This window comes from Plecotus auritus (genome assembly GCF_963455305.1).
Source record: "Plecotus auritus genome assembly, chromosome: 2".
NCBI lineage: Eukaryota > Metazoa > Chordata > Mammalia > Chiroptera > Vespertilionidae > Plecotus > Plecotus auritus.
In genome coordinates this window covers 46,971,627-46,986,110 of record NC_137771.1, presented here as the reverse complement: position 1 = coordinate 46,986,110, position 14,484 = coordinate 46,971,627, and the positions used below count along the sequence as shown (strand labels likewise).

The following is a 14,484-nucleotide window of genomic DNA, read 5'->3' as shown; positions in this document are numbered from 1 at the left end:
TCTTCACGCCATCCTTGTGAAATACTTTGCCAGGCAGAGAGAGGGTAGAGGTGAAGTGCAAAGGGGGAGGAAAAAATACGCATATAATGGGACTAAAATAAATGTAGTCATGATAGGTATTACTTTCCTAACGAGAAAATTTTAAAATTTTTATGTGTTTCTGACAGACTATTTATATTTGAAAAGTTGGTGGGCATGGGCTTTTATCTCTCCCCACCCTCAAGGGACTAATATTTATTGAGTGTCCATATGTCAACAGTATATAATTTTATATATATGATCTCATTCAAGAGATCAAATGCAAAACAACTTGGCAACGTACGTCATATTACCTATATTTAATAGGCAAGGAAACAAACTCACTGTGGGTAAGACTTTCTCCAAGATCTGTCTGACTCTAAAGCACGTGCCCTTTCCCCATGCTGCCTCCAAAGATTTTCCATCGGAAACTTGACTAGAGCCACAGTAGGAAGAGCATGAGTAATAGAGAACCTCAGGAGAATTAATTTTGTTCCGGATACAACTTGAAGCATTGTACATGTATTAATTTATTTCATCCTCACAACTGCAAAGGGGTGTAGGTACAGGAATTACTGTCCTTTAACAGAGAATGAAACTAAGGTACAAAGAATTCAGATAACTTGCCCAAGGTCACAGAGTGGATAACTGGCAGAGCCAGGATCCAATACAGGCAGTCTGGCACCAGCGCCCCTGCACTTAAGCATTCCACAGTCCATGTTTTTACTCAGACCAATCCTAACTCTAGACCACCAGCAAGGACCCTGCTGGGCAAGATATCCCAGGCAGAAGGCACAAAGAGGTGAAAAGACCTTATGTCCCCAATAATAGAAAAGAATTTAGTGTGGCTGAAGAATTGGATCTTGATTGATGAGGGGATCGGAGGACAGTAGGAGGAGGGATACGAAGCAGGAAAGATAAGTCTCTCTTTTCCCTTAATGCTGTACAGTTGAAAGATTCTCAATTTGCATTTTCGGTTTTGTTTTTAATAGGAAATTTCAGTGTAAGAAAAGCATTTTCAAACATAAAAACAGAAAGATGCATAATGGTGTGATACTGCATGGACATGTAGACCAATCACTCACTTGCATAGATCCCCAAACATTTTCTACTTGTCTCTATGAATTGACCACTTCATTGTACCTCATATATTTTGATGAATATGAGACTTTTAATAATTATCTGAAAAAAAGTCGATTCCACCATACTTTAGATTTTTGCATACTCAAATATTTATGTCACAATAAAATTATACAGATAAATGTAATATCTTTTAAAAACTTTATTTAGTGTGGTTTTTTTTAGCTGATCAATTCCAATATTGAAAAGAAGCAAATATTATCTGATATAAATATATTCTCATCAACCACCAGATGGCATAAGGTGTGAGAGTTTCGTTCTGACAAGGTCACCACGCACATGATAATTTGACCTATAACTTCAAAATAATGTATTTGGAAAAATATTCTAGCACTCAAACAGCTTGCAATTATTTCAGCCATATGTAGAAGTGGATGGATAAGTTGAAAATGACATGTTCCTATTTTTTCTAAATTTGGGGGTTTTGTGGGATGCTGGCATTACATAATGAATATATGATCAAACAAATAAAACAAAGCAGTTCTCTTAAAGGAAATAGAAAAGGAAGTCACGTCAAAGCAAAATTAACTTTCTGTTCTAAGTATGTTTCTTTAACTCTTTTTAACTCTTAAATGAAACTTAAAACTTGACTTCAAGAAAAAAAAACCATGCGTGCATTTCAAATTCTGTTCAATAAAACTTCTCTACTACCTATAATTTATTCTGAAAACAGAAAGGCATCTAATGGAGGAGCTTTTCTCCACTTTGGCTTAAAGAGGACTTGTTGCCAGAGTTAACTGGAAAAAGAATATCCTACTGAACACCCAATCTGAAGTCTGATGCTAAAGGGCAGGAAAGTATATTTTAAGAGCCTCGGTTCCTACACAAATCCAAAATACAGCACATTATGTTTACCGATCCTGTATTTCCATCTAGAAAAGAGGTCACATGCTAACAAGTCAAAGATCTAAAAAAATGAGGTAAATGAGGTTAATGCAAAAAAAAAAAAGGGGGGGGGGCGTATTTAATTTCCCTAGCTTTGTGGTAGCACACTCAGTACTTTGAAGTAAGCCCACCAGGATAAATGATACTACAACCCAACCCACACCACAGAGTGGAGACGAAGTCTTCGCTCTTACATCATGAAGAAAAAAACACACACAACTGCCTTTGGAAGTCAAGAGCCCAAGATGAGACTGAGATTCCTTCCTTAAGAGGCTGATTTCTGAAGATACAATCGTACTTTATTTCGTACTTTACGACATACTTTCTCATTAGATGTCATATATTCTGTTCCTGAGTGAGAAGTCTGTGGGAGAGGAAACATATTTGGAACTCTGAGAAGGATGAAAAGCTATTTGATGATATATAAACAAGTTAAGGTTTTTTTTTTTTTCCTATTTCTATTTCTACCTCATGTCCTTTATCCATTTTTGGCAACCAATAGGTAGCAAAGATGTTTCCCACCTGGATTCATATGAAAGGGGAAAAAAATAATACTTCTTATTTTTGTTATGTTTAGAAAAAAAAAGCACAAGTTCTTTCCAAAGGGTTTCTTGTGATGGTTCAGTTAGATAGCAGAAAGTGGAATCGTCGATCTTTTTCAAGTTAATAGGATAATATATTCCAGACACTTAGGATTACTTACTTTAAATTCCATTCTTTCTGATGTTTTCGCTCCATTTTCTTCCATTTATGATACTGTCCAATGAAACCTGGATCCTTGAGCACTGAAATTAGAGTATAAAAAAGAAGCTATATATGCAGTCTTTAATGATAGTTCAAAGTTTAAAATAATCCACTTCTCATTAAGTTGATATGTGGCAATGATGTACACTATATACTACAAATCATGTGATAATGCTCAGACACTTCCCATATTTTTCCTTTGGTAATATTAGATATTGTTTGAAATAAGTAGATTGTGACTTAAAGACTTTTCATTATAATGACATTTGTTTATGTATCATTTATAGTGATGAAGAAGGTGTTAAAATAACTCCTATAGAAACTATAGACACCATAGTTTAACAAAATTCTAACTTAGCACTTCAAGTAGCAAAGTAAAATCTTGGCGTTCGAAGTGACATTACAGATCTTGATCTTTCCCAAAGAATCTGCAACAGATGACCATCCAACCTGTAAATGAATCCTTTGCTAACAACAAAAAACTCTCCTCTTTGTAGCTGAGGAGCTGCCTTTCCATTGACAGACAGACAGAAAGTCACGGTGTCCTTCCTTCATCTGAGTGCTGAGTTTCCACTGGTCCAGGTCTGACCTCTGGAGCTGTCATGAGTAAGCTCATTTCCTCCCCCGTGGGAGAGAGCCCTTCTAATATTTGGCGATAGCTCTCAGGGCAGCCTCAGTTCCCACAACTGTTTCTAAGACATGATTTTCCAGTGACCCAACCATCCTCACCATCCTGGCAATGACATTTGTTGATGTTCCTATTAAAGTTTGTATCCAGGACCAGCCCAGGATCTTAGTTTCATTTGAATAGTGAAGATGCAAGTCACTTACTACTTCCCTCGATCTGTGTGCTACATCTTGGATCTGCATTAGTATTTTGTGGAAATCACATTACACCACTTGCTCATATCTTTGTAGTTAATTATAAAACTTACGCCTTCAAATTGACATAAAATTTCTTTAAGGCACTGGTAGATTTTACATAAAATACAATTAGATCCAGATCAAACACACATGTATACCATATCTATTTGTCTGTCAGTCTGTCTATCATCTCTCTGTTTCTTTTAATTGTCCTAGGTTTATAGTCGTGAACTATTTAACCAACTAGATGTCTCCACTAATCTTGCCAATATCTGGAACTTAGTTCTTACCAATGATTGATTATCCCCTCCTTGCCTGATGAAATTTGTCACTGATAAAAACATTTAAATTGAGAAATTTTCTTTTATTAATATTACATGATTTTCACTAGCAATGTTCCTATCTATACTTTAATTTCTTTTCTTGTGCCCTAGCCAGTTTAGCTCAGTGAATAGAGTGTCGGCCTTAGGACTGCAGGGTCCTAGGTTCCATTCTGGTCAAGGGCACATGCCAGGGTTGCGGGCTCCAGTAGGGGGTGTGCACGAGGCAACCGATCAATGATTCTCATCATTGATGTTTCTCTCTCTCCCTCTTCTCCCTTCCTCTCTGAAAGCAATAAAAATATTTAAAAAATTATTTTCTTGCTTTAATCATACATAAGCATATATATATATATATATATATATATATATATATATATATATATATATATTCTTAGAGGTTTTATTAATATTGTTTCTATTGGTATTTGGATATATACTCCTCTCTTCCATTAAAGAAGGAAATCTGAGCTCCCAAGAATTCTTAGTGAGGTCTTATTGTTTCCTTCAGATGATTATAATAACCAATATTAATAGAGTTCTTACTAAATACTGGGCACTTGTAAAGTATGAATGCCATGGTTACCACTATAATACCCACTTTACAGATGAACAAACAAAAGATTGAGTAAAGTCTTCTCATTGTGACTGTGTATTACTTAGACAAAATTTAAAATTCTAATCAAGGATAATTTATATATTCCCTTAATTTTTTGAAATTGCCTTTCCTACATTTTTTATTTGAATATGTACAGCAGTCTCTTTCTTATATATTATGAAACCCCAAATGGCGTGGTCATCTTTCCTGACTATTCCCATTAATTTGACATCATTGACTTATTTTATTCATTGTTTTCTCTGCTGAGAGATTTTTTTTAAAAAAGCCCCAGTATTTGTACAAACATTTAATACACCTATTTTATCCCTATAATTTTTTTCGCTTATCTGTCTCTGACCACCTGCCTGTAAACTCCTCAATAAGCTTACCATAATACTTATCTTCTTGTTTCCAACACACAGTCCATTGCCTGGAGATAGAAGATGTTCAATAAATCATGTTGATTGGAGGAAAATAATGGAGGAATGAGAACAGGAGAAAAAGAAAGAGCTCAGGAGCACAGGAGAGAGAGATCAAGAAGAAAGGACCAGTAAAATTCTACCAGAAGTTCTTGAAGTTGAAATTCCCCCATCATTACTGTATCTTGGCCTTGGTGGTTTTTGATAGAAAATTAACTTCTACCGCCTCCATAACATTCCTTCCTTCCCTCCCAAGGATTACCAGGTATTTTTTTTGCCATGACACACCTCTTTTCCAACATCTGTATAGGTTTATCTTTAAAAAAATTTTTCTACTACTGGGACTGCCAATGTCCAAAGAAATATAATAGCACCAACTTGCCTTAGCAGGTTTTATTTTCACACATATTATCTCATACTAACCATAGAGCAACTTGAAATAAAATTTTGTCAATGAATAGACATGAAAAAAAATGAGGAAAAAAGCATTAAATGACTAACCTAAATTCACTTTACTGTATGTGGCAAACTGGTACAGGGCTAAGGAGTCTCAAACTTCTGGCATCATGCTCTTCCTGCTAGAGCCTTTCTAACCTTGGTTGCACATTGTAATCACCTGGGGAGCTTTAAAAGCTATTGCTGCCTGGTCTTGCTCCCAGAGCTCTTGATGTAATTGGTCTGGGGGTGTGCCCTTTACAAGCTCCTCTGGGGTTCTAATGAGCAGTCAAGGCTTAGAACCAGGCATGAGGATTAGATGATACTGCCTCTCAAGACTAAATGCAGTTCGGAGACACTTGCCCTTGTTTCTGGCTCAAAGACTCAAAGAATGAAAGTCTCCTAGGGTGAAAGCAAGCATCCCCAGGATGCTTCAGGCTGTTTGGTCTGTCTTGATGACAGCAAACATCAGGAAGCCCCCGCTCAATATTACAGGGTACACTGGTCTGAAGGAATTCTTTTCCTCAAACATAAACATTTCCTTATGGGGATCATATTCTGTCGTTAAGGTGCTGTTGCCCACAACCAGATGTAGTGGTTTGTTCTCTGCCAAGCTTTTAATTTGCCATTCTATAGTGACGGACAGAGAACGGTGGATCATTCATACATTTTCCCATATGATTGCCTATGATTATGGACTAATAATTATAATCATTAAAACACATACTGCATATTCTTCAGAGTTTGAATTTAAACCTCAGGCCATATAGAATCGAACCCCTTAAGCCTATATAATATTATTAACAAATGTAACCCCAATAAATTCAACTAAAAATAAATCTCAGGCTATAAAGAAATAAACACTTTATATCATATTATAAAGGCAGTATGGTATGACAAGAAGCAATAACTGTGGAGTCAGAGGATCTGGTTCAAGTCCTTGGGCCACAGTCTATTTGTACTAATTAATAATAACCACACTTATTGAACACTCATGTGCTAGGTGCAGCTATAAGTGTTTCAACCTATGAGGTGTATGCTGTAGTCATTCTTATCTTACAGACAAAGGAACTGGGACACAGAGAGGTTAAGAAGTTTACCCCAATGCCACACAGATAGTAAATGGCAGAGCCAGGATTAACCCTCAACAATCTGGCTCCAGAATTTACACTCTTTACCGATATATAATATTCCCTCTTACATGTGTGACCTTAGGTAAATTACTTAGCTTGCCTTGGTCTTAGTTTTCTCACTTGTAAAACAGAGTTATAAAAATAATGCCTAGCTCATTGGGTTGATATACCTCTGTGCATGACACTTGTTAGATGTTTAATAAATATTTGTTGGTAAACAAATAAAAGAATAACATTGGGGTGATTAAAAAACATAATACAGAGTACACTCTGGAAACCATGCTAGACAAGAATAAACATACTATTATTATGGCACACATGACTATTGATAGATTTGTGGCACAAAGAAGTGGGAAAGAGTTATTACCCCAATATAACCACTCATCACTATTCGTAAAATAAAAGCTTTTAAAAATATGCACAAGAGCTTAATAATATCTCCAGTGATAAGATTGTAACTGCAGAAAATGAAGTTATAAGAAGTTTCCCTTTTATTTCTGAGTAGTTGAAGAGACATTCTATAATCTAAAAGCTTCATCTTTATTATTGCCAGGAAATTAGGCTGATAAAAAAGTAGTATTGGATCTCATCCAGCTGAATTATCCAAAGACAAAATGGCCAGCAGCAGATGTAATATTTACATTTATTTTTTAAGAATTAAGTGCTGGTTATTATTAAAAGAAAGCTCTTGAAACATTCTTATAACAAATCCCTGGGGGAAGAAGAGTCAGGGTGATGAAGAAATATTGCACCAAGAGCTGGAATCAAAGTCTCAGAAATTCTTCTGGGCTAGAGGTAACCATGACCAGCTATTGCCTTTGCAAAGAGGGTGAATTACAGGCCTGGTTAGTGACACAGAAAGAAGAACCATGTTAAAAATGTTGTATCAGACTCTTTTGAAGAAGGAACTGCAGTCAGTGGTGTTTCATTATCCTTCCATTTTAAATTGTTCTTTAGTGCAACACAATAATTTCCAAATTTTGTTAAGTTTTGGCATATGCTTCATTTTTCCCACTAGCAGTTTGTAGTCTCCAAATGCCTCCCTATCTTTACATGTTATCCCATAAAAAGCCATTCTCTACCAATTGGTTTGGTTTTTGGTTGAAGGAGGTGGATGCTGAGTCATTCCCTCAATGTGCCAACTGCCTCTTGACAGTGTTTGTTAAGGGTTTCTGCTTCCTGGAATGCACCTGAGCTCCTCAGTGCCTCACTCATAGTAGGCACTCAAGATATGTTTGCTGATTTGACTGAATAGCAACCAACCACTAACTTCTGAAATGAAATAAACATTCACATACCCTGGTATCAAAAATAATAAAATTCTTGCCCTGGCCGGTTTGGCTCAGGGGATGGAGCGTTGGCCTGCGGACTAAGGGGTCCCAGGTTTGATTCCGGTCAAGGACATGTACCTTGGTTGCGGGCACATCCCCAGTGGGGGGTGTGCAGGAGGCAGGAGGCAGCTGATCCATGTTTCTCTCTCATCGATGTTTCTGGCTCTCTATCCCTCTCCCTTCCTTTCTATAGAAATCAATGACGTATATTTAAAAATAATAATAATAAAATTCTTTATACGGATAGAGACAGTCCCTCTCTCTCTCCTCCTCTTCCTTCCTCTCTCTCTTTCTCAAATCAATAAACACACACACACACAAATATACACTGTGTGTGTATATATATATGTGTGTGTGTGTGTGTGTGTGTGTTTATTGATTTGAGAAAGAGAGAGAGGAAGGGAGAGGAGGAGAGAGAGAGGAACATTGATGTGAGAGAAACAGCTTATGGTCAACCTGGGCAAGTGGTGCCCTGACTGGGACTTGAACCAGTGAACCTTTGGTGCACAGGACAATGCTAAACCAACTGAGCCAGCCATCCAGAGTAAGACTGTGTCTCTTCAAGCACCTTAAGTTATGTTTCTTAACCATTAATCCATGAGTGAGTGAGGAAGGTAATATTTACTCACGAAATAATTATTAACCAACATCCTGAAAGATTCAGCTTACTTTTTTTTTATATATGTTAAGCTGAGTGCTACCTTTTGGCTATAATTTGTGCCTTAAAACTAGAAATTTTGTCTGTGCAATATTTTGTTCTATTGAAACCAATTATGAGATCATCAAAATGATGAGGTGAAATTTGATGAGACCACAAATTAAGGCAGTGGTTATGGGGTGGTGTGAAGTGGAGGGAAAACATTCATGATGTTGTAGGAGATAAAATCAACAAGACTTAATGAGGGTGATAAAGAGGTTTAGGAAACTTCTGTAATTCTGGTTCAGGCAAGTACTAGTAAATGTAATAATGGTGATCTACACTAATCTAGAGAGGTAATAAAGGATAAGGTTTTAGGACAAGGTAATGAATTCACTTCTGGACATCTTAAGTGTAAGATGCCTGAACACCTGTAGGTGAGATGTTCATGCTCAGTTGTAAACATGCATGCAGAATCCAGGAGAGGACCTGACGAGTGATGAGGCTTTAGGGATTACAGGAAGGCAGGCTAATGAAGATCAGAGTGGTGGATGAGGTCTCTTAGAGAAAGTGGGTTGAGCGGGCTGAATAACAAAGTTTTTTCTAAGGAAAGAGGCAGAGGATCGCTAAGAGAAGAAGAAAACATGGATGTCATATATATATATTTTTCTCTCTTTTGCTCTCTCACACACATATACATATACATATACATATACATATACACACATATATATATGTGTGTATATATATGTGTGTGTGTGTGTGTCTTTCTACCCCTAACTGCTCCCCTGCCAGCCTGATTGCCTCCAACTGCCCTCCCCTGCCAGCCCAATCGCCTCCAACTGCCCTCCCCTGCTGGCCTGATCGCCCACAACTGCCCTCCCCTGCTGGCCATCTTGTGACCACATGGGGGCGGCCATCTTTTCTGAGGGCGTGACAGTCAATTTGCAAATTACATCTTTATTATATAGGATATACAGTGTTATCTAATGCAAGGACAACATAGCTGATGAGAGTGAAAGATAAAGACTGAAAAATAATCACTGAATCTGGGAATTGGGAAGTCACTGGCAATTTCAGAATGTACCATTCAGCAGAATAGCTGAAGCAAAATCATATTTCACTAAGTGTGTATCAACTGGATAACCTACCTTGACCCAAATAATGAAATAGTACTCTAGAGATTTGATTAAATGGGACTCCAAAGTTGTCCAGGTGTCCCCTGTCTTTTTAATTCCTAATGTATGATGGCCTTAGATTGATATAATTGAAAGCCCTAGTTTTATATGGGTGTGTGTGTGTGTGTGTGTGTGTGTGTGTGTGTGTGTGTGTGTGTGTCTTTCTACTTAATATGTTCTCTGGGTTTGAAGATTTATAGTGTTTAGAATCAAAAAAGGTGCCTTCTGCTATGAAGGCTTCTTTCTGGGTTGAGGGGAGTAAAGTAAACCTCTTAAGATAGAGACTGTCATCTTTTATTCCTCCAATTGCTTATCTTTCCTTCTGGCTTTTAATCAGATGCCAGTCCAAGGTGCTAAACAAAAGAGGAACTAAATTAAGTTGATGATTAGTATGTAGAACAAACAGAGAAGTTTATCACCTTTAAATTGCAAATACACGTCAGCTAGTCTTTAAAAGCAAGACAAGCTGAGGATAATTGCGAGATGAATATACATCACAAGGACACAGGGTGGGATGAGACCGACTTACTTGGAGTTCTGAAACACTCAGCAGCTTTGGACGTAGCTATTTCAGACCAGGTCTTGTGGTAATCGTCAAATGAAATTTTAATTGCTCTGAAAACATAAATTAAAATCAGAAAATGAGTAGTTTGCAAGTTTGCTTTTTAAAATTATTTTATCAGAGTGGACTGCTTCAGATAACAATATCTTGTCACAAGACATTAAACTGATTTGCAGTTTCTAACAAACCTGACATATTAATTCCTCCACTAAAACACACAAATCACAAAAATGAAAACCCATCCAAATAATTTTTCAATAATAGATATAAATGTGCACCCATATGTGTAGTATATAAAAAAACAGCAGGTGTAGGTTATCTGCCTTTCATGGCTAACTAAATAAGAACTTCAAGGAAAGGATCATACCTATACATTGTCTTTCTTTAATAAATATTTGTCTTATATTACTATGCCAAATGTTAGTCAAATAACCTTTATTTCTACTTTATTATGAGGAGAAATGAACACCAGCACTGACATTAGTTTAATTTTGAAACAGAATTTGGCTATTATCAAAGCAGAACCTGCAACTCTTTTCTGGGATTCCTGCCTGTGGTTTTACTTCCCCAGGCTAATATTCCTGTCCTAATGGGAAAGCAATGGTTGCTATAAAGTATTAAACAGCAACTGCAAAATAGTCTCTTAAATACCTGCCTTTCCCTTTTTTGTCTTTCCTACAGATTTCTTGAGGGCAGAGATTCTCAACATTCTACAAACAAAACATTACTTTGGGATATTTTTCAGACCTGTGAGCTCACTACCTGACTGGCTGAGATGGTTGAGCATCAAATGTAAAAGGCCTTATGTCTGTGTTCCATTTTAGGTTCCTAGCTTTCTGGAGGAAGAAGCAACTTTTCCGTTAGAACAGGTCTACTTAGCATTAATTTTTATAGGTGCCTTAAAGTAAATATTTGACTAAATTTTGAAACGAATGGGGCAATATCTAAATGTGTTAACGCCTTCATTTCTTTAAATGATAATTGTAGACACCTCATTTTAAGATTAACGTTTTTCAAATGTGTTATTGCTTTTGCAATCACACCTATGTAGGAATCTGAAACTTGTTGAAGATAAATGAATCACTGCTATTATTGCTTCCAGAATACAAGGTGGTGCTTTCTACTACTAAATGATATACTAAACTAACATTAATTTCCCAAAGAAATGTTTCGGCATTTGGCAACGGAGGTAACAAAATGAAAGGCTGCATTATATCTCCTGCATGAAAAAGCTTGTGATCAATTTGCTGTCACAGATCATTTAGCAGACAACAATGACCCAAGAGGAAGGAAACTGTCAACACACTGTCTCGTGAAAAAAAAAATACACCATCTTCAGGCACAATAGTCTCCATTGTTTTTTGTCTGTTTGACGATGACCCCTGACCCTCCCCCCCTCCCCAACAGTGTCCTGCTCAATTTCAAACTGTTAGCCTCGGGGGCTTTCTTTTCTTCCTCCAGAATAATTAAAAATATTACCCGAAAAGGCATAACTTTAGTATAGCTTGAATATGCAAAGAATGTCCTAAACACCTGGGAATATTTGCATTTTCACTTCTGTAAAGGAAACAGCCCCTTAAAAGAAGAGAACAGTAACGATTTTATTACTATTCAGGTGAACAGCTAAGTTTACAGGGGTAGACACAGTATAAAAAATGCACGTGTTTATAGTTTCAACCAATACCAGGACTATATTAAGCATTACGAATATAAAAAAGTAGAAGACATCATTTAAAACTGAACATCAGAGCTCATAACCGGGGAAAATAAGATGTCTACCTGAATTAGTAAATAGCATAGCTTTACATATTAACATCGTGAAGTGTTACAGCGTTTAACACAAGCATCTGGAGATGATTCTGGCAGGTACTTCTTCGGCAATGGCAGTAAGCAGAAAATAGGGAGATGTAACTTTGTTTTGGAATAGGGAGATACAAGTTTGTTTTGGAGCCAAGAGGGAAAGAGTGACTTGGGATGTGGCCCTGGAACCAAGGAGAGCAGCATTTTAAGCCAGGGAAACAGCAATTAACAGCTCAGATGGGAAGGAGCCTGGTGTGTGCATGTGTATATACAGGGCGTGCTGGGGGAAAAGATGATAGAAACAAGATAATTGACTAGAGTGGAGAGTTCCAATTCCAGAGGCGTTGGAATTTGATAAAATAAGGGTAACTGGGCAATGCAGGGTCTTCAGATTTAGGCAGAGAATGGATTAGAGTTGACTCAGTAATCTTGATTTATTAGGCGATAGAGAGAGCAATCAGAAGTTCTCCAATAAGGCAAGCAAATTATGAAATCAGTGTGTAAGAGTTTTTTTTTTTTTTTTTTTCTGGCATTAGTATGCAGCGTGGATTGTATGGGAAATTAAATACTGGAGGACAACTGAAGAAACAAATGTAATAATTCAGGCAAGGGACACGGAGAGCTAATACAAGGATGGGAACAAAGATTATGAAAGGGTGGAGATGAATCAATGGCAAAGAATGGACTGGACTGCTTGCCTGATAGGGTGTGAAAGGTGAAGGAATCTGAGGGTCAAATATTCTCCTAAAGCCCAGATGACCGGTTCGTTTTGCTATTAATAGAAAGCGCCTAGAGAAACCGAAGTAAAATATGAGTTTAATTTTAAACATGGGTTTTAGGTGATGACCTTTAGGAGTGTGATTGAGAAATTGAGACTGGAAATAGGAGATTTGGGTCAAATCAACATAAAGGTTGATAGATGACGCCATTAGGGAAAACAAACTCCAAAAGAGTAATTAAGTGTTTAGAAAAGAAAGAGCAGAAACCAGTTCATAGCTGAGAGGAGCCAGTAAAGGAAACAAAAGGGAAATTACGGGGAGCAGAGAATTGTGCTAGTGCTATTTCAGGGAAGCAACATGCCAGCCATAACAAAGCCTAAGGACTAAGCCTCTACGTGTCTCTGGATATTTAGTCATCTAGTATCATGATTAAGAGCACAGGCTCTGGAATCACCTGGCCTGGGAGGAAACACTCTGGCACTGTGACTTATTAGCTGTGTGACTCTGGGAAAATGCCCTAACCCTCCACTCCTGTTTCTTTAACTATAAAACCAAGAGAGACCAAAAGTTAATAAAGAAATCTTTTCTATATAATTGATTTGGGATCCTTTTTATTTTTGCCCAAATGATTTTCCTTTGTCTTATTTAGACACCATGTGTGTTTTTCATGGGTGTCTTGGTGTTAGCATTACAAATGAAAATTAATTTTGTAAAGTAAAAATTTTCTAGATGTAATTTACTTACAAGATATTTTTCCTTACATGATATTACTCTACTATCCCCCCTTTTTTGATTAATGGAGGCTTTTGTAAATTTTATAATGCAGTCTTGATAACTTTAAATTTTAATTTTTTTGCACAAAAATATGACTGCTTTAGTTTCATTGCAGTCGAGAATATGTTTGTATATTTTCAGAAAACAACTCCAAGACCATGTGGATTCCTGCAACAGAGAGAAATTGACAGGTCTGCTCCAACCACGAAGACAAGAGGAGAAACAGTCCAGAGATGGAAGACGCTGACGACGCCTTGCCACGCTAGCAGTCAGCAGCTGTGCATTGCAGCAGGTTGCCTAGGACCAAACTAGAGAGGGTCGGACCTGCATTGCCACCATGTGCCCACCATCCAGATATCATTGCTGACATGTACACATAAGGAACTGTTTGACATTGAAACGGGGAATCAGAACTGTTGGACATTGAAATTGGGACTCAAACATTTTTTGTTATTATATGTTTATTTCTAGTCTTCAGAGGCAAGATTTTTTAAAGGAAAGAAATGGGGGAAAAATAGACACAGAGGCAAAGAAGCATTGAACAGACTGTCAAACTACAGCGGGAAGGCAAGGGAGGTTGGGCGGGGGGGGCTGTAAGAGATCAACCGAATGACTTGTACGCATGCATATAAGCATAACCAATGCATACAAGACACTGAGCGGGGGCAGGTAAAGGCATGTACTGGGGGAAAGGAGAGGCCGGAGGGAGGTCAATAGGGAAAAAAAAAAGAGACATATGTACTACTATTTGTAATACTTCAAACAATTAAAAAAAAATTAAAAAAACACACAAAAAAACCAAAAAACCAAGAGAGAGTGTTTCTCCAGCGTTTCTTATGAGCATTCAATGAAATCAACTATGGAAAGAGTCACGGAGAGGGTTCAGCACCCCTCAGTGCCCAGTGTCAGCTGGACTTCTGAATGGAC

At 37.4% G+C, this 14,484-nt stretch overlaps 1 protein-coding gene across 1 annotated transcript in view; it reads right to left on the bottom strand.

The window, feature by feature from the left end:
• Positions 1 to 2,742: 2,742 nt before the first annotated feature.
• Positions 2,743 to 14,484, bottom strand: part of UBE2U (ubiquitin conjugating enzyme E2 U) — a gene marked incomplete at its 3' end in the record, with an annotated part of 48,922 nt that continues 37,180 nt past the window's right edge. The window contains exons 7-8 of the mRNA XM_080654634.1: positions 10,232 to 10,317; positions 2,743 to 2,828 (exon numbers count right to left, since the gene is read on the bottom strand). Of these exons, the coding sequence (XP_080510760.1) occupies positions 2,743 to 2,828; positions 10,232 to 10,317 (172 nt within the window). The remainder of the gene's footprint in view (positions 2,829 to 10,231; positions 10,318 to 14,484) is intronic.